This window comes from Tachysurus vachellii, chromosome 6 (assembly GCF_030014155.1).
Source record: "Tachysurus vachellii isolate PV-2020 chromosome 6, HZAU_Pvac_v1, whole genome shotgun sequence".
Classification (NCBI taxonomy): domain Eukaryota; kingdom Metazoa; phylum Chordata; class Actinopteri; order Siluriformes; family Bagridae; genus Tachysurus; species Tachysurus vachellii.
The window spans coordinates 1,915,838-1,939,594 of NC_083465.1; the positions used below are offsets into that span (position 1 = coordinate 1,915,838).

A 23,757-nucleotide genomic window follows, 5' to 3' on the forward strand; every position below is an offset into this window, starting at 1 on the left:
TTAACAGTGCTTTGTTTGTAACAGACAGATATAAAGCTGTAACTTTAGGATTTTCATCATCTTCAGAACTAGAGGATTTACTATGGGGTTTTTTTTGGTGGTTTTTCTGTAACAGGACAAGCTGTGATTATTTTAAATTTTATTTTTTTTAGCTTCAAGAGAGAGAAAAAGCTGAAACAGCTGTTTATAGCTGTTATTATGGTGAAAGTTTGTTTTTATGACTCATTAATTATTTTTTGCATCAACGTCAAGTAAATAAAGCTTTTTGACTTTTGAAAGCGTTGACGCAAAACATCTATAAATATCGTGTAATATTTTATTATTTTAAAAGTTTAAAAAAAAAAAAAAAAAACTCCTGCCGTAAATAACGCTCGTTTGGTGTAGTGATCGATGGTTTTGCAGCAGTTGGGAGCAACAGAAATACGGCAGAGGAGACTGTTGGGCAGTAGGGGTTCAGCGAAAAATCGGCAGCTGGCAGCAGGAAGTAGCTTCATTGGCAGCAGCTGGCAGCAGGAAGTAGCTGACACTGTCAGCTCTCGCTAATAACCGGAAGTCGGAGGTGGATAAATAAATTATCAATTTATATTTAATTTTAGTACTTATTTGAAATACTTAAATGTGTAATTATTTTGTATTTGATTTAAAAAGTTTTGTCAAATATAAATCAAGCAACGAAGATCATAGGCGTTTGTTTACTTCATAAAAGTCTTCTTATTTTTGACGTAATGTGAGTTTTAGGACATTGTGTTTAAATAAGACGCATATCGACTGACACTTTTTTTAATTGACTTTTATTACGTAATTCGGCTTTTAATTTCAGCTCTTAATTAAGTAAAAATTATTTTTTTTTATATGTTATTTTGCCCTTAATATCGCTGTATGTAAATATCAGTTTTAAATTTATTTCTTTAAATTTTTGTTACTTTCACATTTTGTGCTCCGGAAACTGAGAACTTTCTTTTAGCTCGTGCTTCCGGTTGATGACGTGGAACTTTAAATGCTGAGAGGCTCGTGCAAGCTGTTCTGCTAGCAGGTAAACAAACAAACAAACAAACAAACAGCACTTGAATTCAGCAAAGTGTTTTTATCATTAATAATTCCATAATTTCATGTCCTGTCGGTGGATATTTCAGAAATAAAACACTATAAACGGACAAAGTTCAATTTAACAAAATAATTCTCTACATTTTCTATAATGTTCTTGTTTTTAATGCTCTTTTGTATTATAAAACGATAACTTAGACTTGATTTAGCCTACACATTTAATATATATGATCATTTTTGTTTTCTTCTTCTTCCTTCATTTATTTCTTTTGTGTGTTTTGTATTTAAATTCTTACTTATATTCATAGAATTTATTGTGTGTGTTTGTGTGTGTTGCTGATTTTATCGACTGCACTATGAACATCTGTAAAAAGAAAAGAAAAAAAAACAACAACTCTAGATTTAAAACGACATCAACAAAAAGGTGCAAAATCAAAAAGCACTAATAACTCGAGTCGTAGCAGAAATGAGTCGAGGTTTGTGGAATTAAATTTTTATACACACCAAACTATCATAAATTTTTACAAGGACACATTTTTGTTCGTTAAGGGTCCCAATAAATCACATCTTGCTATATGCAGTTTATATATATATATATATATATTTTTTTTTTTTCCGGGTCTATGTAACCAATCGGATTGCATCTCAGTCTGAATTCTGATATTTGATTAATAACGTAAAGAGTCAAATCTGTTTGTCGAGACAGTAATGAAAACTGCTGTTCTGTTCATCAGAAAACATGTAAAAGTATAAATCATTTTAAAACAACGTCTCAACAAAGCGACACAATTAAATTAACCCTGGCGGATGTTTCTGGTGTGTTCAGAGCTTCTTCTCGGCTCTCAGACAGCGAGCTTCGCATTCCTCCTGTGTATCGAACCTGTTCCTGTTGCCCCCGCAGCCTCCGTACCAGAAGCGGCTGCACTCTTTCCGAGATGCCTCGTAGTGCCACTTCAGCATGAAGTTAAAGCACGTGCCCATGTCCTGAGCGAGCTGACAGACATCTGAGTGTAGAGACGCACAGAATTACATCTACTGTTTAAGCAAACATTTAGACACAGGTTTACTAAAGAGTTTTGTTTTTTTTCCAACAAGACTGAAATTACATTAGATTGGCTGCACAAAATGGTCATAACGTGATGATACGAATTAAATCTTCCACAAAACGTTTTTTATTTAGTTGAACAAATCATCTGTTAAGATAAAAGTATGTTTCTGGCGTTATCATGTATTGTGTGTTACCTTCCGCTTTCGAAGGTTCATCGTTGAGAAGAACATCTGTTGGAGAAATTCATACGTTAAACACACGAGCCGATTATTTCGGTTAGACGATTGTTCGTTTCCCTGCCCACTCACGTGATCCCCCGCATGTCTCCTCGCACTCGGTTTTCGTCAGGAAGCGATTGTCGTTCCCGTCACAACCGCCGTACCAGAAGTGCTTGCATTCGTGAGCATTGCGGTCGTAGTACCAGCGGGACTCGTAGTTCGAACACACCCTCCCCATGTCCATGTCCAATGAACACCGGCCTAACACAACGCTTGCCATGAAATTTGACCTTACAAGCAAATGCTGTCAAACTTTTTTCTGAACATTACGATTAAGGCACTGATACCTCGACATGGTCTGTGGTATCAGGTAATAATAATCCAGGTCCCACTTAGTGTTAACCAGTGAAGGACCTCATGGAACATGGGATATTGAGCTCTGACGTTGAGCCTTGTTTGTTTTCATATATTTACTCAGTAAATAGAGTCGCTATGCAATGCTATAAAAGTTCAACATCACTTGACCAATCAGAATCAAGAATTCAACAGTGTTATGTCATCATTACCACTGTAGAAGTCTCAGCCTTGCTTGGCTCTTTTCATAATATAGAGAGATTTCATCCAAATCTCCAAATTTTCAGACAAACTAAACACAAAGCTGGACCTATAACAGCTGGACCTACCCTTTGATGCGTCAGGCCCAGGCTGGTGCCTGGCGTCCTCTCCGACATCCTTCTCTGCTTTCTCGCTGTTCGTCATTGACACTTTTCTGTCTACTCCAGTGTTTTCATGCGCAGGCTGGTCCCGGTACTCGTTCTGGTAAACGTCCTCGTACACATCGGTGAACACCTCGGTGTACGTCTCTGCCGGATATACCATGACTATCTCGGTTTGGATTTCCGGATGTTGTGTATACACTTCTGTGTACGTCTCGGTATATACGTCTGTGTAGGTTTCTGTATAGATTTCTGTAAACACTTGTGGATGTGGTGCCGTAACTTCCTGATAGACGTCTGTGCTCGCTTCAGCGTAGGTCTCGGTTACAGCTTCGGTAGTGAACTCCTCAGCCGGGGTGAAAACGTCATGTCTGACATCGAGAAGAAGGAAGAGTGAGAAATTCTGCACTTTAGAATAGGACATGAACAGCAAAAGAATTACAGGTTACTGTCTAATAGGCATGTGTTAGGAAGTAGAACAGGGACCAGGTCAGGACTTTCTTTCTTTCTTTCTCTCTTACTGAAGGGCAGCTAATTCACTGTGACCTTAAATCTAATTATATGGTTATAAGTCACTTTATCAGACTTTGTGACACAAATTGTATTTCTTCTTGACTTTGCTAGAAAACACTGCCATCACTTTTCTTGTATGCGTTCTCAAAAACATTTGTGTTTTTTTTGTTGTTATTGTTATTTGATAAATAATTTCTGATCTTGTCTAATCTAAGCTGGTCTAACTTCTTGCTATGTTGTTTAAGGAGCCACTTTAACAAACGCTAATTCTAGAAATTCTAGGTAATATTTCATGACTTTTTTTTTTTTTTTTGAAGTGCATGACATGAGGCAGAAGGCTGTATTTGTGTTTGGTGTCTTCAGTTTAGACGCTTTAGCCCAGGCAGCCAAGCCTTACTGTTTTCTTGGAGGAACAACAGTCACGTGTTCAATCTGCTTAGAAACAAAAGTGCTGCATTCGTCGTTTAGAGACGAGGGTTTCGGGAAGAAATCCCCTGTAAACAGATCAAAGATAACAGTGGAATCAGTCAGAAAGAAAGAAACGTAACATGTCTTAACATTTCCATTGAGAAAATAGATCACACAGATATTTTGCCAGTTCCGGAGATTTCCGAAAGAGTTATGGCCATGTCTCTTACTGGTGAGCATGCGTAGGAAGGCTCGTAGATATTTCTGAGCATACTGCCGGTCCCTCAGACCCAGCTGTCCCAGGGGTATATGGTGTTGCGCCATTGGTGGTGTGGTGAGACCTTCTACTTGACTCCAGCTGAACTTTTCTCCCACTGTCAGCGTGACCATCACAATATCGTTACACTGAGCCAGCATGGAGACATATTTCAGCGTGTCTTTGTCTGTGAAACGCTCAGATTCTTTACTGATGACGTTCAGGACCATTCGCTTCTTCCTCGGTGCCCGGGCCTCCAGGAGAACATTGGTTAGCATCCATTCGAGAGCCGAATCCAGACGAGGCGAGCCACCGGCTTGCAGCATGTCTTCAGAAATGCGTCTCTCGATCGCGGCACGGTCTCCGAGCGCGCCGAGTCCGAGTACTTCCTTGATGTGGTAGTTAGGGTAGGTGGAGCTCTGCTGGTACACACCGATCCTGGCCTTCCCATCCTCTCTGGTGGGCTCATTGCTTACGTCTATTATGTCCAGCACAGAAACCAAAAACTCCTTCACGTCAGAGTATTGATCAGCCTGAATATCATAAGAGGAGTCCATCATTATAGTTAGGTCCACATCCACCTTCTCAGGCTCAGGGTTTCGGGTGATGCTACAGCTCTGTTCTGGTTTACAGTAATCTAGAGAGAAGGGAGAAAGATGGTCAAGTTCTAGGACAATTGTTGGTGTCATTTGTGTAACTAATAACCCGCGATATAATAGGACACTTTGAGCATTTTGTTTACATAAATGCAGCCATTTACCGTAACAGACGACGCACTCTTTAATCCATCTGCCTTCGTCACTGGTAAAAACCTTGAAGCTTCCTGTTTCATCTGCCTGAGAAGCAATAAAGGAAAATCACTGGTACATGAGATGATATATGTTTTACATTCATTTATCAAGTGGACAAAATATACTGCTATACACCTGACCATCACAGACATGTGGTTCTTCCTCACATTGCGGACACCTGACCATCACAGACATGTGGTTCTTCCTCACATTGCGGACACCTGACCATCACAGACATGTGGTTCTTCCTCACATTGTGGACACCTGACCATCACAGACATGTGGTTCTTCCTCACATTGTGGACCCCTGACCATCACAGACATGTGGTTCTTCCTCACATTGTGGTCACCTGACCACCACAGACATGTGGTTCTTCCTCACATTGTGGTCACCTGACCACCACAGACATGTGGTTCTTCCTCACATTGTGGCCAAGGAACCATCACAGACATTTAGTTCTTCTTCAAGCTTTTAGCTCAAAGTTGAAAGCACGCAGTTGTATAAAACATCTATGTACGCCGGAACGTACAAATTTCCCTTCACTGGAAATAAGAGGCTCAAAACCTGAATCATGCGATGAACTAAAACTGGCGTCTCCTCCTTTACATCAGACACATCAGTGTCTAATCTCATTAATGCTCATGTGGCTGAATAAACACAAATCCCCACAGCGACAATGCAAAATCTAGTGGAACTTTTCCCAAAAGAGAAGAATTGAGCTGCGACTAAAAGCCGAGATGGGATGTTCATCATGCATACCTGATGGTCAGGTGTGCACAAACCTTTAGCCATATATAGTGTATGAGGTTATCTACCTGGATGGCACGGCGAACGTTTGGATCGTCTTTGAAGGTGATTACTCCCAGATCGATACCTGAAGCCTTGAGCTTCAGCATGCCTGTGTTGATGGCTGGGATGTCCTGTGATTCCCCATTTACCAGAACAATGGCCACCTTCCTGACCAGTTTGCCATTTCGGACACGTTTGAAGACGTTGTTGGCGATGAAGTGCAAGGCCTGGCCGATATCGCGGCGACTCCTGCTCCTTGGCAGAGAGATTCCCTTGACTGCCTCCAGTAGCTGAATCTTTCGCTTGTGGTCTGAGAAACGAATCAGGTAACTGGTTTGACTGTTGTAGGAAACAATGGAAACCCGAGCTCCTACTGGACAGTTTGTCTCCGCGATAGCGATGTCCTCTAGCAGAGACACGGCCGCGGAACGCATCTCGTCAAACGCCTTGGAGGTTACGTCAGAGGACATATCAAGAGCAATGACTAGCTCTGTAGGGTAACCAGGACACTGAGCGCGACCTAAACACAGCAAATCAAAGAAGGAAAGCCAGTAAGGAAGCATGATTGAGCATAAACACGACAGCAGAACCTTCATGAAATTGTGTTTCGGTGGTGTGTAAATGTTTTCTTTGCCATGCTGAAGTTCACATGCGCGTGCTGAATGCCAGTCACCTTATGAAGTACCTTACGGCACAGTAGAGTTACAGATGCAGATGCCTACTCTATGAAAGGCACAAAGTTTAAATTCACTTATGGGATCTAGGAATTTAAAGAGTTAAAAAATTGACTTGTGTATCGGTAGAAATTAGAGGAAATTTCTGACAATTAACCTCTGTTAAAAACCTACTGATCTACAGGGTTACCATTAAACCTTGGAAGTGAGCTCTGAATTCTGATATTGGTTGGATGAATTGTAATGAATGATGGATGGAGGGAATAGTAATCTACAGCTCAGAGGGACAGATGGATGTATGGGTGGATGGATGGATGGATGGACGAGCCCTAAACAGAATGGTTGGACGAGCCCTAAACAGAATGGTGATTGGATGGAAAGATGGGTTTAGAGATTGCTTATCACTCAGACTTGTGGTGTGATGTATAACGTGTATATACAGTATAGGTGTACACACTAATAACGTATATCTCAGAGGGATAGATGGATTAACAGATAGATGAGAAATAATTAAACTAACAGACAGACATGAAGATGGATGGAAAGATGGATTTATAGATGGCTCAACACTCGACATGGATAAGACAGATTAATAGACCACAGCTTAGATGGATGATTGGATAGACGGGTGGGCAGATGGATAAAAAAAAGATGCATCGACAGATAGATGAAAGAGACTGCAGGCCAGACAGACAGACAGACAGACAAATCATGGTCTTACCTCCACAGCAAGCTGTTAAAATATTAGAAAAGTAAGTTAGTGCCTGAATGTTTCATATTTGTGCTAAAACACAGTTTTAAACCCGATACATTAGCTCTGCGTCATGTTTAATTCTCAATACGTCAAAATTCTCAACACATTCATTCTATTTTTAAGGATTCGTTTCACACATCAGGTCAGAATCACGTCTTACCGCAGTTCTCGCGCACGTAATTCACTAATTCACATTCCTGCAAGAAAGAACAGTCCAGAGCTCTCAAATCCCAAAATATTTGAAACAAAAGGAATCATGAAATATTTGAAACAGAAGAACTTACAGTTTTCACGCTGGTTCCTGCTGAGCCTTTAGGACCCTGAAGAACAAAAAGACATTTTGTAAAGCCAATTGTTTCAGATGTCACAGTACCGTATTAACTAGCAAATCAGCACTGGAACGAAACAATATGTTAAACATAAAAAGTTGCTCAATACAGTGAGTTTTAAGGTTTAAATCTGCTCAAGTAAATGACGTCTGAATCAAGAGCGCCATCTAGCTATAAGATAAGGTATGAAATGAGTAAAATAAATGTTTTCTTGACTTAAGACAATTTTTTGCTCCAAACGATTTTAATGATTAAAAATAAATAAATAAAGGTTTTTAATGAAAAAAGATGGTTAATTAAATGTTACAATGAAGTACTCAATGTCATGGCTTTAGATCAAAATGATATAATGTCCTGGCAGGTTTTGATAACGATGTTTCAGACAGTTCAAGCCATTCCTATTTAGAATATCAGAGTAATATCAGTAAATACAGACCTGGTGTCCGATAAACCCTCTATCTCCAGGATCTCCAGGAGGCCCCCGATTTCCTCTGTTTCCCTACTCACGATAAAACAGAACTTTAAATAAGTACTTCACTAAAATCCATTAAACACTGTTCACTTTTTCTATATCAAAGTCGTATCGACATAAACCATCCGATCCCGACTAAGCTAGCGATCGTTATTAAGATCAAGATCTTACCGGCTGTCCTCTGTGTCCTTTGGGTCCTCTCTCTCCAGTGGATCCTTTAGTTCCGTCCTCACCCTTAATTTTATTGATGGTTGATATTTTAGACGCTTATTTTGATCGTTTAATATGAAAGTAGTATGATTTATTAAAACCTACCGGCAAACCAGGATAACCAGGAAAACCAGGATTTCCCTGCAAGAGACCAAAATTCCTAGCTACGATCAGCTCGTCATAACCATATACCAGATAAAGGAAATGATGTCTAAGATACTTTAGAATATCGTCGCTGTCGGGCAGAAACCTCGTATGTCCAAATTTGGTCAATTTCATATTTTTTCACATATCGATGCTATTGGTCAGTCCCCACGTGGGTCTGTTATTTTTACAAGTTATTAACCAATCTTAAGTCTTGAAAATAGCTTGAGCGCAAATCTCATAACTCCATTGGACACTTCAACTGTCCACCTCTGTCCGCCTGACAGCGACGATATATTTATTATAATAATTAATTACATCAGATCGTTATAACCAAAACTATTTTTTCCTAAATTCTTGAATTTCTGTTTGGATATTTTTCCTCTTATTTGGATTTGATGTTGAACTCTCTGAGCTAAAACACTGCTTTAATACTAACAACATGTACTTAAGATTTAAAGACAGGAAACGCATCAGTACTTTATGTCCTTTACGTCCTGGAGGCCCGTAACCATCTGCTCCAATGTTTCCCTGTTTACAATGGGGGGAAAAAATATTTTACTTCATCATTGTGAGGAAAATCATTTCAAACCATTGTTTGTGTCAGTTCTAACAGTGAGTGATTTAAACAAAGGAAGCACTGCTAACTAAGAAAATGTTGTTAAAATTTTTTATCTTATTATTATTTTATCTTTAATAGGACAATACAATACAGGACATACTGACCGCTGGACCTGTGACACCCTCCGGTCCAGTGTCCCCTTTGCTGCCCACGTCGCCGAGCTGACCCTAAAAAGATCACACACACACACACACACACACACACAACATGGTAACTTTAAGTGAAAACACCCTAACTATGGGTTTTCTATAGAGTCTGAGACAACATTGTGAATTGGGACGAAAAAAGAAGGTTATGTCACTTTCTCCATTATTTTCAGGTCGCTATTTAGATGTATGTAGGTTTGTGAGATTGACCGTGTTAATTTGTTTGTTAAAAAGATTTTTCTTCCAACATGTGATCAGATGATGATGCAACATGTGATCATCGGGTTTTGGACCCCATGGTCACCCCAAGGTCGTGCTGTGATAATAGGAATGAGGGATACGTTGTTGTTGTTGTTGTTGTTCTTTCAGTGCTTCCTGTTCAGAGCGTGGGATCCTGCCTCTGGACCACCAGTGGACGAACACGGGGATACACTGGCTACGCTGTTTAATATAGTTTATGATAACAGGTTTTGTATGAAATTAGACAAGAATATTAAATATAAAAGCATTTTGAGTCTCAGGCTCTCAGAATCGATGTTATATGACCCGTGTAATTTAATAAGTTTTATACTGAATTCACAAGTCAGCTTGCTGTAAAATATATTCATCAACAATACGGCATTTTTAAATTTAAAAATTTCTGTATTATATTATTTCACAAAGTAAATACCAGTAATTCTTCTTCTTCTTCTTCTTCTTCTTCTTCTTATTATTATTATTATTTTTATTTTTTTTTACTAGCTACATATTATCTCTGTACTTCACAATTAAGGGATGTTTGTCCGTCCAGTCAGATATGAGCGAGTGAATGAAATAAGCTTTTGTTTGTTAGGGAATAGTTTATTTCATGCTTTTGCGTATTTCTCCTGTACTGTAAAAGCTTTACCCGTTTCTCGATCTCACCTTTAACCCGGGATTTCTTATTCACTCAAAATTAGACTGATTTCGCTCCTGTAGCCTGAGCCATAGGTTCCGTTTGGCACACGGGACTGAGACACCAGGGGAAAAGAAACAGAAGGACGTAATGACCTACCCGAGGCCCTCTGCGTCCTGGGTTTCCTTTGGCTCCTTTATCCCCCACTGCACCGTACAGGCCCTGAGGAGAAAGCATCAGGAAAATGTAAATGTTTGCACACAGATGTTTATATCTCAAGTGACATTTAACCTTTTCCCACCGAGTGAATCTTTGCAGCAGAAAAACTCTAACTCTAACATTTTTCTATGATCCACCTAAGAGTAGTTGGATTGGTGGCTGTCTGATCCATTCCTATTATGTCCATTCAAATGCAACAACATTGTTTTAACTATTCAGTGATTTTTACATCACCAAAACATCTTTTTTTTTCTTGCATGAATGATTATAAAATTGATCTGATTTTTAGTTTAATCGTATTAAAAAAGCACCTGACGTTAGCAGCCAGGATTTATTATAGAAATAACATTACAGCTAGAACATAAAATATGTTTCAGAGGATTTCTTGGCGGAAATTGTTTTCAAAATTGTAGAAAGTATTTATTTATTTTTTATTTTAAAGATATAGCAATGTATAGCTCTGATGTTATTGGATTTGACATTAAAAAAAAAAAAAAAACACTGTTGATGTAAGAGCAGGTTGGACCGACCTGAACTCCAGGTAGACCTTGATCACCTTTCTCTCCTTTGGCTCCATTTCTCCCAGGAGGACCCTCAATAATGAAAGAGAGAGACCAGTTGTTAGGAGAGAGATCCTCCAGAGGTTTGCGAGTATTTTGATTATTATTATTATTAATATTATCGCGTGTCCGTAGTTTTGTCCAGCGACACAATATGTAAAGACGAATACTCTGAAGAGCAGTGATATATTTCTGCATGAAGAATCGCAAGCCCTTACCCACGATCCAGGATGTCCAGCGGGACCCACTGGTCCTGGTTCTCCTTGTTCAGTGGAGGAAAGCCCCTGAGATAGATTGATCCGTTATACTATTTTGATATTTTAATATTATGAAAGAGAGTAGAACAAGATGTAATCAAATAGGTCTGAAATAGATTAAAATTAAATCATTAGCAGTCTATGTAAAGGGGGATGTAACAGAGTGAAACAGAATAGAATTTATTATAATATGTTGGAATGGAATGGAATACAGGTGTTTATGTGGATTGAAATGTCAGTTTTCTGAAATAGAATAGTGTTACCTGTGTCCCTGGAGGTCCCTTCCTCCCTAGAGAACCCTATAAAAACATGAGAAGTGATACATCAATGCTCTCACTCCCAATTCCTTCACATTTATCTTAGCACTCCAAATATTTCATGCCGTGGCATGCTTTCCTGATGAGCAATGTAACACGTGATCCAAGCAACACCACAGACCCAAGAATCATGCACTCGCACTGCCAAAACTTTACTATATAACCCCAGTTAAGCTTAAACTAAACATCAGTACATTAGCGGTAAAGCTGCTGAAGACAGGATTTCGTACTTACAGCCTGTCCACGCTCGCCTGTGACACCTGGACGACCGTCTGGGCCTTGATCACCCTGACAGAAGGGTAGTCAAATGCTCGTTATTTAATTATGCACAACTTAGTATTCATCGTTTAATAAAAGCTTGACATTTTGGCTTTAATATAAATTATTACAATTATTATTATCAATAAATAACACAAATGATTCGACACTCACGGGACGGCCGACGTATCCCGGCTCACCCTTTGGACCTTGTACGTTGCTGTCCTGTCCTGGAGTTCCCTGTTAACCAACAGTTAATGCAAAAAAAAAAAAAAAAATTGAATTAAATACCAATCTTAAATATCAATTCTTACTCTTTTGAATTTTTTAAATTATCTATTTTGTAAAAAAAAGTGGCCAAAAAATCCTGAATAATTCGTAATCAATAAAATAATTCAGTGATAAAATAATTTATAATCCTAAATAATCTAAATAAATAAATACATTTCAATGGGTAGTAAATAAAGACAAAAACACATGGCAATTTGTTTTTACTAATATTAATGAATAATGAATAAGAATGTCTTTTTATTTAGTCACTATAATTTCTGTATAAATTTGCATATGAATTTAATTAGTATTCATAGTAAATAACACCCACAGGATCTCCTGTAACACCACGTTCTCCCTTCGGACCAGAACCTCCTTTAATTCCCTTCACACCCTGCGAACAGACATAGAACAGACACAAAGCACCTGCATGAGAATTATCATCATTATTGGATGGAAATGAAAACTATTTCTTTCAGTTGGATGTTATTTCAGGAACCCATGCTACTGTACGTAGTCAGTTCCACATGGAGGTCAATTATTTGTCCATATGATGTGTAATATATAGTACGTTGGGATGGACATACTGGGCGTCCTGGATCTCCCTTTGGTCCTGCCTCTCCGGTTGCCCCAGTTTCACCCTGTTCGGGACACAGAATCGATTCAGCGAATCAGTGAATTGCTAATTTATAGCACAGATCTTGCTCAAGAACATCAGCTCTCAGCAAAACCTGTGCTTTGATCTCCTAACGCTATCTCAGTGTATGATCTGAACCAGGCTTAACCACCTCAATAAACCTGTTATGTAAAGGAATAAACAAGCGTGATGGAAGATCACCTGTTCACCGTCCACTCCAGTGAGACCGAAATCTCCATATTCTCCCTGTTAGACAAAAAAAAGAACATGAGTTCTGGCCAAATATGGGGAGAAAGACTCGTAGATAAAAAAGAAACCATTCTGGTACTTACTCGATTCCCAGTGTATCCTATAGAGCCCTGCAGAAAACATGGGATAAGATGAGTTGCTGATTCGGTAAAACAAATGCACTATATAATTATAATTTTCATTAATAATTTCATGAAGATCTGCACAGGTTTTTTGTAACAATTTATGGAAGGTGCTGGATGATGGGTTGGAATATAAATTTGATTACAGTGTAGTATAAATGTAACCCAAAGTAAGATCTTTGAGGTGATGATTGTATTCCTAGAATGTCGTACTACTAACCTTCTCGCCTCTTTTGCCGCGGCAGCCTTGGTGACCTTGAGTTCCGTTCAGACCCGGCTGACCCCTTTCACCCTGTCCACGACAGTAAGTTGCAGTGTCAGTCAAATGTGTAAATCATGAAGAGTGGGTTACTAAAATTTTTTGTTAAAGAGCAGCAAGATCGGTTAAGATACTGTAGTTGAGGACGTACTCACCGGGCTTCCGTCATCACCAGGTAATCCAGGATGCCCCAATTGTCCTTGCCCACCCTATAAATCCCACACAAAATCAGTTAATCACCACAGGCAGTTGCTGTTTATGTACCGCACGATATGAGTCCCTGGACAATGACAGCAAGGTGCATGGATTGTTTCTCAGGTGGGGAAGAAATGGATGTAATGTGGAAGAAATTGATGTGATGTACATGTCAAAGTAACTATATTTTTTTTGGATATTTAAAGAATAACGTATATTAGAATTAGATTTCCAGTTTACTTGTTCACATTGAAGAAATAAAGAAGTATGCACAGAAACTAAGGGGGGGAAAAAAGGAATAATAAAAGCTTCACCTTTAGTCCCAGGGGCCCAACAACACCCAGGGTGCCAAAATCACCATTACACATACATGTCACATTGCAACACTCTCTTGATGCCACTGACTCCTGTATTGGGGGGAAAAAAAGGAAGAATTGCAATAAATCCTATTTATATTTAGGAATATATTCCTATACTCACAATATATTTTTCCTATTTTCAGCAATTCAAAGAAGTAATAAAAGAAGCTCACAAGTTGTTCCAGCAGGGCGTTGCCCACATTTAGCATGTTGATGGAAAGGGGCTTCTTGTAGCTGAAACCTCGTCCAAATTCTAGCTCTTGGTGGTCCACGCCGGCTTTCAGAGCCACGATTATCAGTGCGTTAACCCCTAGCGAACAAATGACAATAGTTCTGTGACAATAGTGCAGTGAAATACCAATTTGAAATCATTTCAAGTTGGCTTTTTAAACCAAAAGTTAAAGTGATATTTAAAACTTTCTTTCAATGAGTGAATCACCAACACTGAAGAGACGTTTTGTTTTCTTGTCATTTGTTCAGGTTTTCGTTTAATAAAATAAAACGGTTATGGCTTGTAAATTTGATTGGGTGTCTAGTTTGGTCATGAAATCGGTACCGAGAACTACTGCGCAACTTCTGGGAGCCTTTGTACCGAGCTGTGATAGCACCCTGAGGATTTGCAGGTTATCTTATTTTCCCAGGAAAACGATTCAGTATCTTTAAGAAATGAACAAATGCTGAACTGAACAGAAATGTGCTAAAATTCCTGAGCCGTAAGCATTTTAGAAATGTTCAATATTCAGCAGATATTTAGGATTTTCATTGTTTTGGAATTAATATACATACATCTGAGTTTGGAATACCATACTGCTGTTTTATTTGTATACAATCATGTAATCTTCATTAAGTCATCAGTCATCGTACCACTTTGCCGGAGTCTCTCTGCACTCGCCTTTAGACGTTCTTTGGAATCATCAAATCCGTCTGTGAATAGGATAACCACCTGGAAATAAACAAATACACCACGTTTTGCTTACAGGAGGGTTCACAGGACCATGAGATCATGTGTAGTCATTGAAAATAATGTTTATATCAATCTCAAACAAGATATTGTTTATGTTTATCTTTTCTTTGTTTCCTTATATTCCTCCTTCAACCCAAACTTGATATAGCCGGCTCACCTTCACTCCAGCCCGTGAGCTCTCCAATTTTAGTCTGAAGGAGTTCAGAAGTTGCGCGTTAAATGCCGTCGTTGTTGAAGGTCGTATTTGGAGCACCTTGCTGACGACGTTTGGGTCGTACTTTTCAAAGTTAAAATCATCCATAACGTTCCCATCTTTGCCAGAGACAAGACGGAAGCCAAAGTTGGTTTCCATTTTGTCCGCAGCAATGCAGCAAAGCCCACGAATCATGGACAAACGGTGAATAGCTGCAGCGACGATGGACTCTGTGTGTGGTCCCAGTAAAGACTGCGAACTTGTTTGGTGTGATGCATCAAACCCAATGGCAATGTCAATAGAGCATCCTAACCAAACAGGAACAAACAGTTTAATCAGGCATCCAGTAGTGCAATACTTACTTAGATCAGTAATTTATACAACTAAAAGTTTTGACAATGAAGTCTTAAATGGATTCTTAAATGAGCAAATCAATGGCCAGTAACGGACAGCCGTCTTTTATTTATTTATTTTTTTTTAACAATCGTGTCTTCACATTTGCCTTCTGGAAGGTCACTTACCCTCTGGATCTGGTATGTAATCAGGTGTGCAAATGGCTTCTAAAACTTTGTTTGCGGTTATTTTCAGCGGAAGACTCTCAAAGGTCTCGTAGAAAACCCGCTGTGAGGACCCAGCGATTTTGATGAGCTCATGGTGATTTATATCATGCCCGATCCCAATCGCATATACCTCAATGTTCTTTGCTCTAAGATTAGCAAGTGTAGTTGTATCCTCTTTGTCATTAGCTTTGCCATCGGTGATTAGCAGCAAGATCTGTGACACCTCTTGTTTTATCCTGCTTCCGTGCTCTGGCGTGAAGTAATCTCCTATTTCTTTCAGCGCTTCCCAGGTGTTTGTACCCTGTTTCCTTTGGGAAATCTCATGTATGCCTTGTTCTACTCCTGCTAGATTGTTATATTTGTCCAGGTAGAAGTGGTTCAGTACTTTGTCACTAAACTGAGCAACGCTAACTCGCCATTTGTCCGGTGCAATTTCAAGCTTTTTAACAATGTTGATCGCTGAACCCTTAACAACATTCCAGTTCTCTTCAGAAATCGATTCAGACCCGTCGATCAAAATGACCAGATCTGCCAACTCCTTCTCACACACTAAAAAGAATAAACAAAAGTGAAATGCAACAAATTGAAGGTACTTGTATTAACTTCTAGTACTTGGGGTAACTTTGGCGTGTAATGGCTTTACCTGGCTTTGTCAGATTGCAAAGTTGCTGAGTAATTGGTTTATACAACGTTTTAAAAGCCTCGTAGTTGTCCACATAGAAGGCCCTTTCGTTATTTCCTGTAATTCTTGTGAGCTCAGCCTCGCTGGCTCCCGCTGTCCCAATTGCAAACATGTTGACCTCGGAACCCGAAAGATCGTCGGGCCATCTTGCGAGGCCGGCGACGTCCGCGACCGGCCCGTCTGTTATTAAGCACAGGACCTGAGGGACGTGCTGAGAACGCCTTCCTCCATGCGCCGCCGCAAAATAGGAGAGCGCAGATTTCAGAGCCTGGGCTGTGTTTCTCTTTCCTCCAGGAGCGTGCAGCCCGGAGATTGCTTCCAGAACCTTGTCTTTGCTGACGTACTGATTTAGAGTGAACTCAGATTTAGGCCTGTCAGAATAAACGATTGCTCCAAAGCGGACTCTTTTCTGCCCGACGTCTGCCTTTTTCACCACTGCCCCCATTAATCTTTTCTTCAGCTGAAAATTTGCGCTGTCGTCACTGTTAGAGCCGTCCACCAGAAAGATCACGTCGATCAGTTCGGGTCTTTTGCACTCTAGCGAGCAAAAACATTTGAGAGATGAAATCGTGGGGAAACCAACCGTTTTAGTTTTGAGATCTAATCCCTATTGATATTATTAGAAACCTAATACAGTCATCACTTACCGGTATTGCAAATCTTGAAGATGACTTCACTACCCAAAGTCTGTAGGGAAGCAAAGTCGTTGTCAAAGTAGGCTCTTTCATAAGATCCGGAAATATCGAGCAACTGTGATTTACTAGCATGCCCAAAACCTATAGCGTAAATGTTGATGTTCTGCTCTCTAAGAGCCCTAGAAGGCTGTATTACATCATCTTTGGACACGCTATCCGTAACGAGTATTAGGAACTGCAAAGTTTTAGCACGTCTACCGCCGGACTCCTGGAACATCGTTAAAACCTCTTGTATCGCCTTGCCTGTGTAGGTTTTGCCTTTAACCTGCCGGATGGACGCAATTTCCTTTTGTAAGGATTCTTTATCGTGGAAGGCGTTTAAGGCGAATTCCACGACTGTATTCGTGCTGTATTGAACGACGGCAAATCGCACTCTGTCCTCTTTAACGGGAAGTTTTTCTACAGCAAAGTCTATTAGCTCCTTTGTCTTATTAAAATCCAGCTCATCGACGGCATCTCCTCCGTCGATCAGAAAGACGACGTCCGCCGAAAGATCTTCACAAGCTGTAAGACAGGGCAGGGTAACGTCATCATTTCTCGGTTGAGGTTTAAGCCGAGGCAAGTCAAATAATTTAGTCATCAAGTAAAGGTTTTCTACTGACCTACCTTGAATATTTCAATTATCAAACAAGAACAGATCATAAAATATTACATTTTTGCCATTTGAACAAGACTGAAAATTTGGCAAAGCTGCTCTTAAAAAACGTACCTTCGAACGAGCAAATTTCTTTAAGGACTTTGGTTTTGATTAGCTTCAGGGCATCATAGTTTTGGACATAAAATGTCCTTTTAGGGCTTCCGGAGACATCTATCAGCTCGGCCATGTCTGCGTCTTTCACCCCGATAGCGTAGATTGTGATGTTCTGCTTCCTCAGTTCTTCGGCTGGAATATTCACCGGGGTTCCAACTGGCTCAGATTTGCCATCCGTAATCATAATGAGTATTTCGCGAACCTTTTCCTTGCGCGTTTGTGACGCCCGCTTAAAGAGTGGGATCATCGCTTCTAGTCCCAAGTCAATTCTAGTACCACCTCCGTCCATTATTAGGGCTTTCACTGCCTTTTCCACATCTGACTTTGTGTTGTAAGTGTCCAGACGGAAGACCATTTTTGCATGGCTCGCAAATTTCACCACTCCGATGCGCACCCTGTCGGGTCCGATCTCAAACAAGTGAAGGAACTCCAGAATAAAAGCTTTCATTTCATCGAAGTCTTCATAACTGATGCTTCCCGATTCGTCGAGGAGGAAGTAGATGTCTGCTTCCGCTGTAAACTTGCAGCCTGAAGTTAAGGATGAAAATCATAGACTAAAAATATTGAAGTTAAGAGTGCTTCAAATAATGAAATGTATACAAACAGATTGAAAAGGTTAGTTCAACATAAAATCGGAGATTACGAACCTTTCTGAAGAGAAATATCTTTGAATATAGGTATGAAGGTAGAGGTGATGTCTCCACAGAGGCTTTTTGTCAACATACTCGACAACGCGTTGAGCTTAACAAAACTCTCTACGTTAAACACAAACTTTCTGGGCGGGTAGGACGCGATCTCCTTCAATTCTTGTACGTTGACATTTTTGATGCCTAGAGCAAAAACGGTAACTCCCGAGCGACGCAGCTCCGCTGCAGGAGCGGTGACGTCGTCTGCGGACCATCCATCCGTGATGACGACCGCGATCTGCTGAACGTGTTCGTCACTTCGGCTGCCTCGTTCCTTGGTGAACACGCGGTCCTTTGCGAACCGTAGCGCCGCTCCGGTGTACGCTTTGCCTCTGCCGTAGGAAAGACTTTGAACGTAATGCAAAATTTCACTCTTGTCGCCGAAGGTGTTCAGATCGACGTCGGCCCTGGGAACGTCGCTGTAGTGAACGATGGCGATCCTCACTTTGTGGATGCCTACGTCGAGCCCTGAAATGGTGTTTAGGAGGAAGTTGCGTACAAGCTGAAAGTTTTCGGCTCCCATGTTCCCAGATTTGTCGACGATAAAGACGACGTCTGCTATGTTGGCGGACTTGCACTCTGCGGATGCACAAGAGAACGCGCGGTTTCGGTGCAAATCGGGAATTAATCGGAATCGTCGCTGTTTTTGCACGTACAAATTCAAAACTATACACAGATACTAATCTAATGCAGATTACTGCTACAATTTTTTTATTTTGTAACAGAGCAAACGAACTCACCTTGGGAGACACTCGTTTCTTGTGAGTCAATTGCGGACTTGACTTTCTGGACCACCTGCAGAGCGCTTTGTGTCGTCAATTTATGCGTCTGATTCGGACTAGAAATATCGTCCAGCTCGTCCATTTCGGCTTTGCCCAGACCGACGGAGATCACTCGTACTCCGTCTTTTTTAATCGTTCGCGATGGCCGAACGGCGCTGTCGTTCGATTTCCCCACGCTCGTCACGAGCAGGACCTGTTTGAAGCCTTGCGCTATGCGACTACCAGTTGAAGTATTGAAGAAGTTTTTGCGTGCATACTCGATCGCCTTTCCAGTTTGGCGCACCCCTTTGGGCTTAAGTCGAAGAGTGCGTATGGCTGCCAAGATTTCATTTTTGCTCATGTTAGTATTGAGCAGAAATTCCTCTTCGACGTTGCCGCTGAACTGCGCCAATCCGACGTGGTTGCCGTCCTTGTCTACCGCGAGCTGGTTGACCAGCCGTGTCAAGAAGGTTCTGATCTGTTGGGACTCTGGTCTTGATGCTGTACTATCCACCAGGAAAAAGACATCTGCAAACTTGAGGGAAGAAGCTAAAATGGTGGAGAAAAAATATAAAAGTAAATCTAGAATAACAGTATCATTTTTAAGAATACCTTTTGTATAAACGTTTACTAGAATGTGTGTTTTTGTTGTGACCATTTATGCATATTGTTTGGTAATTTGTAGGGCTCTGTTGGTATTTAATTTAAGCTAAATAGAATAGCTAAAAAAAAGATTGTGGTTGTTTGGAATCTGGAATCTTCTTAATCATGGCCAAGGTCCCTGGACCTTGCATTAGGAGCGAGGTGAGAATGTAGCATGAATATCACGTTCCGTCGTAGGATAACGTGCTAACGCTCGTTCACATTTGGGGCATTTTAGAGTAGCCAGCACACCTTCCGGAATGCTATAGGACGGTGGGAGGAAACCGGAAAACCCAGAAGAAAACCCACTGAACATCCGAAATTCGGGTATGGGGTCGAACCCGAGACCCTGGAGTCTTGAAATGTTAAAGCCACCCGCTGCACCAGTGTGTGTTTTGGCTAGGTTATAGATTTTGTCAATGCACAAAGTATGACCTCTTTCCAAACATTCGTTTCCAGTTGACACTTCCTGGGTGGTTCCATTCCCATGCTGTCATTCACTCGCTTTTCATTTCACCTTTCTATCTGATGAATCTAACTATATCTGATCTTTTTCTGTCAATAAATAAAGATGTAGATGTGCTAATTACCTCGTAATTGGTCATCAACAGCAATACACACTCTCCTGTGTAGGTTCTCAATCAGACCGGGTACACTTTGGTAATCGTCCATGCTAAACAGGAATTCATTCTGGGGACTGTTAGCGATGGCTTGGAGCCGAGCGTTATTTGCTCTTCCGGTCTCGATCACAAAGACGACCACGCCCTGCTTTCGGAGCTCCTGCGCAGGCTCCTGCACCGCGTCACTCGACTCCCCGTCCGTGATCACGATGGCAATCTTAGAAACGCTTTGTCTAGCTTGGCTGAAGTAGTTGTTCCGAATGAAGTCCAGAGCGAGCCCCGTTCTTTTTGGCCCACCTTTCAGATACGTGATGCTCTGCAGCTTCCTGAGCAGATCTTCTTTCGTGGCTTCCTTTGCACCAAACAAGAATTCCTCATGAGGTCTGTCATTAAACTGAGCAAGGCCAACCCTCACCTTTTGTTGGCCGACCTCAAGTACTTCTACAAAGGAATGTAGAAAACGGCGGATCTCTCCAAATCTGATGTCTCCCACGGTGTCGGACGAATCCACAAGGAAAACGATGTCTGCTGCATTAATCTCGCTGCAGTCTAGAGAAAACAAATAAATGTATTTAACTAAAGAAACTTTCTTTTTTTATCCATGGATTGTATATTGTGAGACATTTCAATTTTTTTCAGTTTCTCAAGGAAACTTGGAATTTTTAAGTAATTTCTCCCTCAATCCTGACAGAATTGTATAATCCGCTAGATTAACAGCAGCCGCCTGGAATAACTGTTACGTAAAGAATGAAACACTCGGGCATGGTGTTGATTTGTTTTTCTATAATACCACCCACTGAAATGTTTATTTAAGTTTAATCAGACAGACGTTTCCTGTGTCTCTGATTGAGACAAAGCTCTGACACTGGAGACTCCTTCAAATCAATACAAAAAATGTACCATCTTCCATACCAGTCCCCGTTTAAGTTGCTGATATTGAAACAAAAGTGTGTATAGAGCAGGACCCCTGCCAGAGCTGCTGTTCTAGAAAAAGAATCACCTCCTGACCAATCATATTCTCTAAGCTCAGTAGTGTAATGAAAAAGAAGCCACAATCATAAAAGCTTTTAAACTAATAGAACAGAAGTATTTAAGTAGAAGTATTTATTGAAATAAAGGTCGTACCTTGACGCTCTCCTTGCCCCTCTTCTACGGTTATGCACAGCTCGCGACTGACGCTCATCGAGATTTCTTGGAGAGCAGTGAAGTCGGACACGCTGTACACGTGATTTTCATAAGGCTGACTGGCGAGCTTCTTCAGGAATTTTTCGTCTGCTTCTTTGATTCCAATGGCGTACACGTTGACTCCTTTCTGCCTCAGTTCCTGAGCGAACGGCTCGACCTCGTCCTGAGAGTTTCCGTCTGTGATGACAAACGCGATCTGAGGCACCATTTGGTTTGCCCGACTCCCTGCTTGCTCGGTAAAGTGGTTTTTCAGCAAGAACTGCAAGGCCTGGCCCGTGTTGGTGCCCCCGGTTTTATATGACAAGCGCTTAATGTAGTCGAGAATCTCCTGCTTTTCCTCAAAGGTGTTGAGGAAAAACTCGGTTCTTGGCGTGTCGCTGAACTGCACCATGCCGACCCTGACCTTATTGGGGGCGATGTCAAAGTTGCTCACGACAGACATGAGAAATTCACGAATCTGTTGGAAGTTCTTCAGACCGATGCTGGCAGAACCGTCCACTAAAAACACGATATCAGCCTTGGCTTCCTGCGTGCACACTGTAAGAGAGATGCTGGTTTAAATGCTAAAAAGTTTTCTGCTTAGCAATATCATGTTATCATAAGTAATGACAATTTCTCAAAAAAGTTCACATATCTTAATGAATAAAAAACGACCCTACCAATTTTTTGCCCGTGACCAAAGATGAAGTAGGACGAGATTACAAAAATACAAAACAATCCACGGACCGACTCCATGGTTGGACCCGTACCGGCGGCCTGAAGTAAAAAAATCAATAAAAAATAGTTTTTGCCTTTTGTTAGGTAAACTTTCTCTTCGAACGTAAACAGGTTGTTATTTTAAAATTGAAGCCTTTGCCTACCATAAGTAGGACAGATCAAATGTGTGAGAAATAAACAATTTAATAAATAAATATTTTCAGATATTAGCACGTTGGTGCATTACATAACTTTATAACAATAATTTGGTAAGTTAGATATTACTACTACTACTGCTTGGTATTAATTCAATGAAGCAAAAAATCTGAATAAATGTAGATCTTACCTGTTTAGCTGAAAATTTCAGTCGCTCATTTGATTTTTTGCTGTGAAACAGACACAATCTATACAGTTAGTAGATTTTAGAGAACAATTTAGTGATCAAGGAAATCATTTTAAAACAGATGCATCAGAAGTACATTTTAGATTCTTTTTTTTCACTACCCAGAAATACTGTACAAGTGGGGAATGTAAACTTTTCTCATCCTGCTCAGGGTGGTGATTCATCCAGAGCATATCCAGGCTAATAAAGCGTGTACAGTACTGTGTTAAAGAAGTCAACTCTGTATATAAAAAAAAAATCTAAAAATGTACAATTCTAATAATAGTGTCTTTTTTCAGGTAAGTAGTCGAAAGCTTTTTCTAAAAAATCTCTTGGAGAAACTGCCACGGATCTTTATTGAGCCTCAGCTTGACCTTGCAGACAAAACCTGACAGATAAAAACTTACATCCTTCATTTAGTTTTGTCCAAAATGGTGTGCGTCGTCATTTGTTGCAACATTTAAAAATCTAATGTATGACATTTGTTTTGGATTCTGCAAACGTACTTATTTAAAATGATGGTGCCTGAGACTTTTGCAGAGATTCACAAAGATGTAAAAAATGGCGTTAATTCGCCGGATTGACCAGATATATTGTATTCAGAATAATCCTGTGCAAGATGAAGAAACTAAGGACAAAAAAAATCTCAGCAATAGGCAGCAGTTTAAAAGAAGCTCCGGTTCAGTCATGTCACGCACAAAACTTTAAAAATATTTAAAAATTCATATTCAGCATTTTTTTTATAGTCATGCTGTAATCTTTTAAGTCATCATAAGTTGAGCAGATTGACCTTAAAGCAAAAGTCATCGCTTTTAAAAGCGGAGAAGTTTACGAGAGAGGAATAAAGACAGGACACTTACGTGCGGCAGTGACGAGAGTCAGAGGAAAGAAGAGTCTCAGAAGTCAGGACACTGAAATACTCAGTGTGAGCAGTTAGGGAGCCACTCCTCACTGATTTGTTAACACACACACAGAGGAAGAAGAAAAAAAAATCTTAGGAAGAAGCTGCGCATCATGAGTCCTCATTCATCTTAAAAAAATGAAATGTTATATTTTATAGAATATAGTATATGGAAATTATTATTTAATAAATCACTTGGCCAAATTCTTTCTTCCTTCTATTTTTCACCGGAGATCGAAGTTCCACCGCAGCGCCATGAATTTCTGGATTCGGACCGGTCAGAACCATGGCGGCAAGTCGCGTTTATATCCATGCGCTCATTCTAACT

General features: G+C 40.4%; 1 protein-coding gene and 1 long non-coding RNA gene across 4 annotated transcripts in view; one reads left to right on the plus strand and one right to left on the minus strand.

Annotated features, from left to right (window-relative positions):
- The first annotated feature begins 903 nt into the window (after positions 1-903).
- Positions 904-23,757, plus strand: part of LOC132846912 (uncharacterized) — a 29,249-nt gene continuing 6,395 nt past the window's right edge. The window contains exon 1 of one of the 2 annotated variants that reach the window (XR_009648556.1): positions 904-1,033. This is a non-coding gene — a long non-coding RNA (uncharacterized LOC132846912). Of the gene's footprint in view, positions 1,034-10,079; positions 10,256-23,757 lie in introns of those variants that run through there. The other variant, XR_009648557.1, reaches the window with a different exon arrangement.
- LOC132846910 (collagen alpha-4(VI) chain) lies at positions 1,522-23,757 on the minus strand. 2 transcript variants are annotated; one of them, XM_060871712.1, is made up of 44 exons: positions 23,658-23,757; positions 23,389-23,479; positions 22,493-22,532; positions 22,110-22,206; positions 21,391-21,987; positions 20,236-20,814; positions 18,983-19,552; positions 18,204-18,821; positions 17,515-18,084; positions 16,758-17,309; positions 16,072-16,647; positions 15,390-15,977; positions 14,833-15,176; positions 14,576-14,654; positions 13,885-14,021; positions 13,667-13,759; positions 13,313-13,366; positions 13,119-13,190; positions 12,860-12,886; positions 12,729-12,773; positions 12,478-12,531; positions 12,222-12,284; positions 11,795-11,860; positions 11,597-11,650; positions 11,309-11,344; positions 11,007-11,072; positions 10,759-10,821; positions 10,169-10,231; positions 9,094-9,156; positions 8,848-8,898; positions 8,329-8,364; positions 8,185-8,247; positions 7,978-8,040; positions 7,497-7,532; positions 7,373-7,409; positions 7,180-7,191; positions 5,811-6,304; positions 4,964-5,039; positions 4,178-4,840; positions 3,937-4,033; positions 2,994-3,397; positions 2,401-2,571; positions 2,287-2,322; positions 1,522-2,048 (listed from the first exon to the last, which is right to left on the minus strand). In XM_060871712.1, exons 1-44 carry the CDS (start codon positions 23,740-23,742, stop codon positions 1,867-1,869), a joined length of 8,763 nt encoding a protein of 2,920 aa, XP_060727695.1. In that variant the 5' UTR covers positions 23,743-23,757; the 3' UTR covers positions 1,522-1,866. The 2 variants fall into 2 exon arrangements, with proteins under 2 accessions (XP_060727695.1, XP_060727696.1); XM_060871713.1 differs by lacking the exon at positions 2,401-2,571.

Bases quoted from the DNA above. Each gene is read 5' to 3' on its own strand.
- LOC132846910 (XM_060871712.1), bottom strand. From the start codon at position 23,742: ATGGATATAAACGCGACTTGCCGCCATGGTTCTGACCGGTCCGAATCC. The intron at 20,815-21,390 runs GTACGACCTTTA...TGTTTTCTCTAG, and splicing joins GGGGCAAGGAGAGCGTCAAG to ACTGCAGCGAGATTAATGCA. The intron at 7,533-7,977 runs GTCTGTATTTAC...TTTGTTCTTCAG, and splicing joins GAGGGTTTATCGGACACCAG to GGTCCTAAAGGCTCAGCAGG.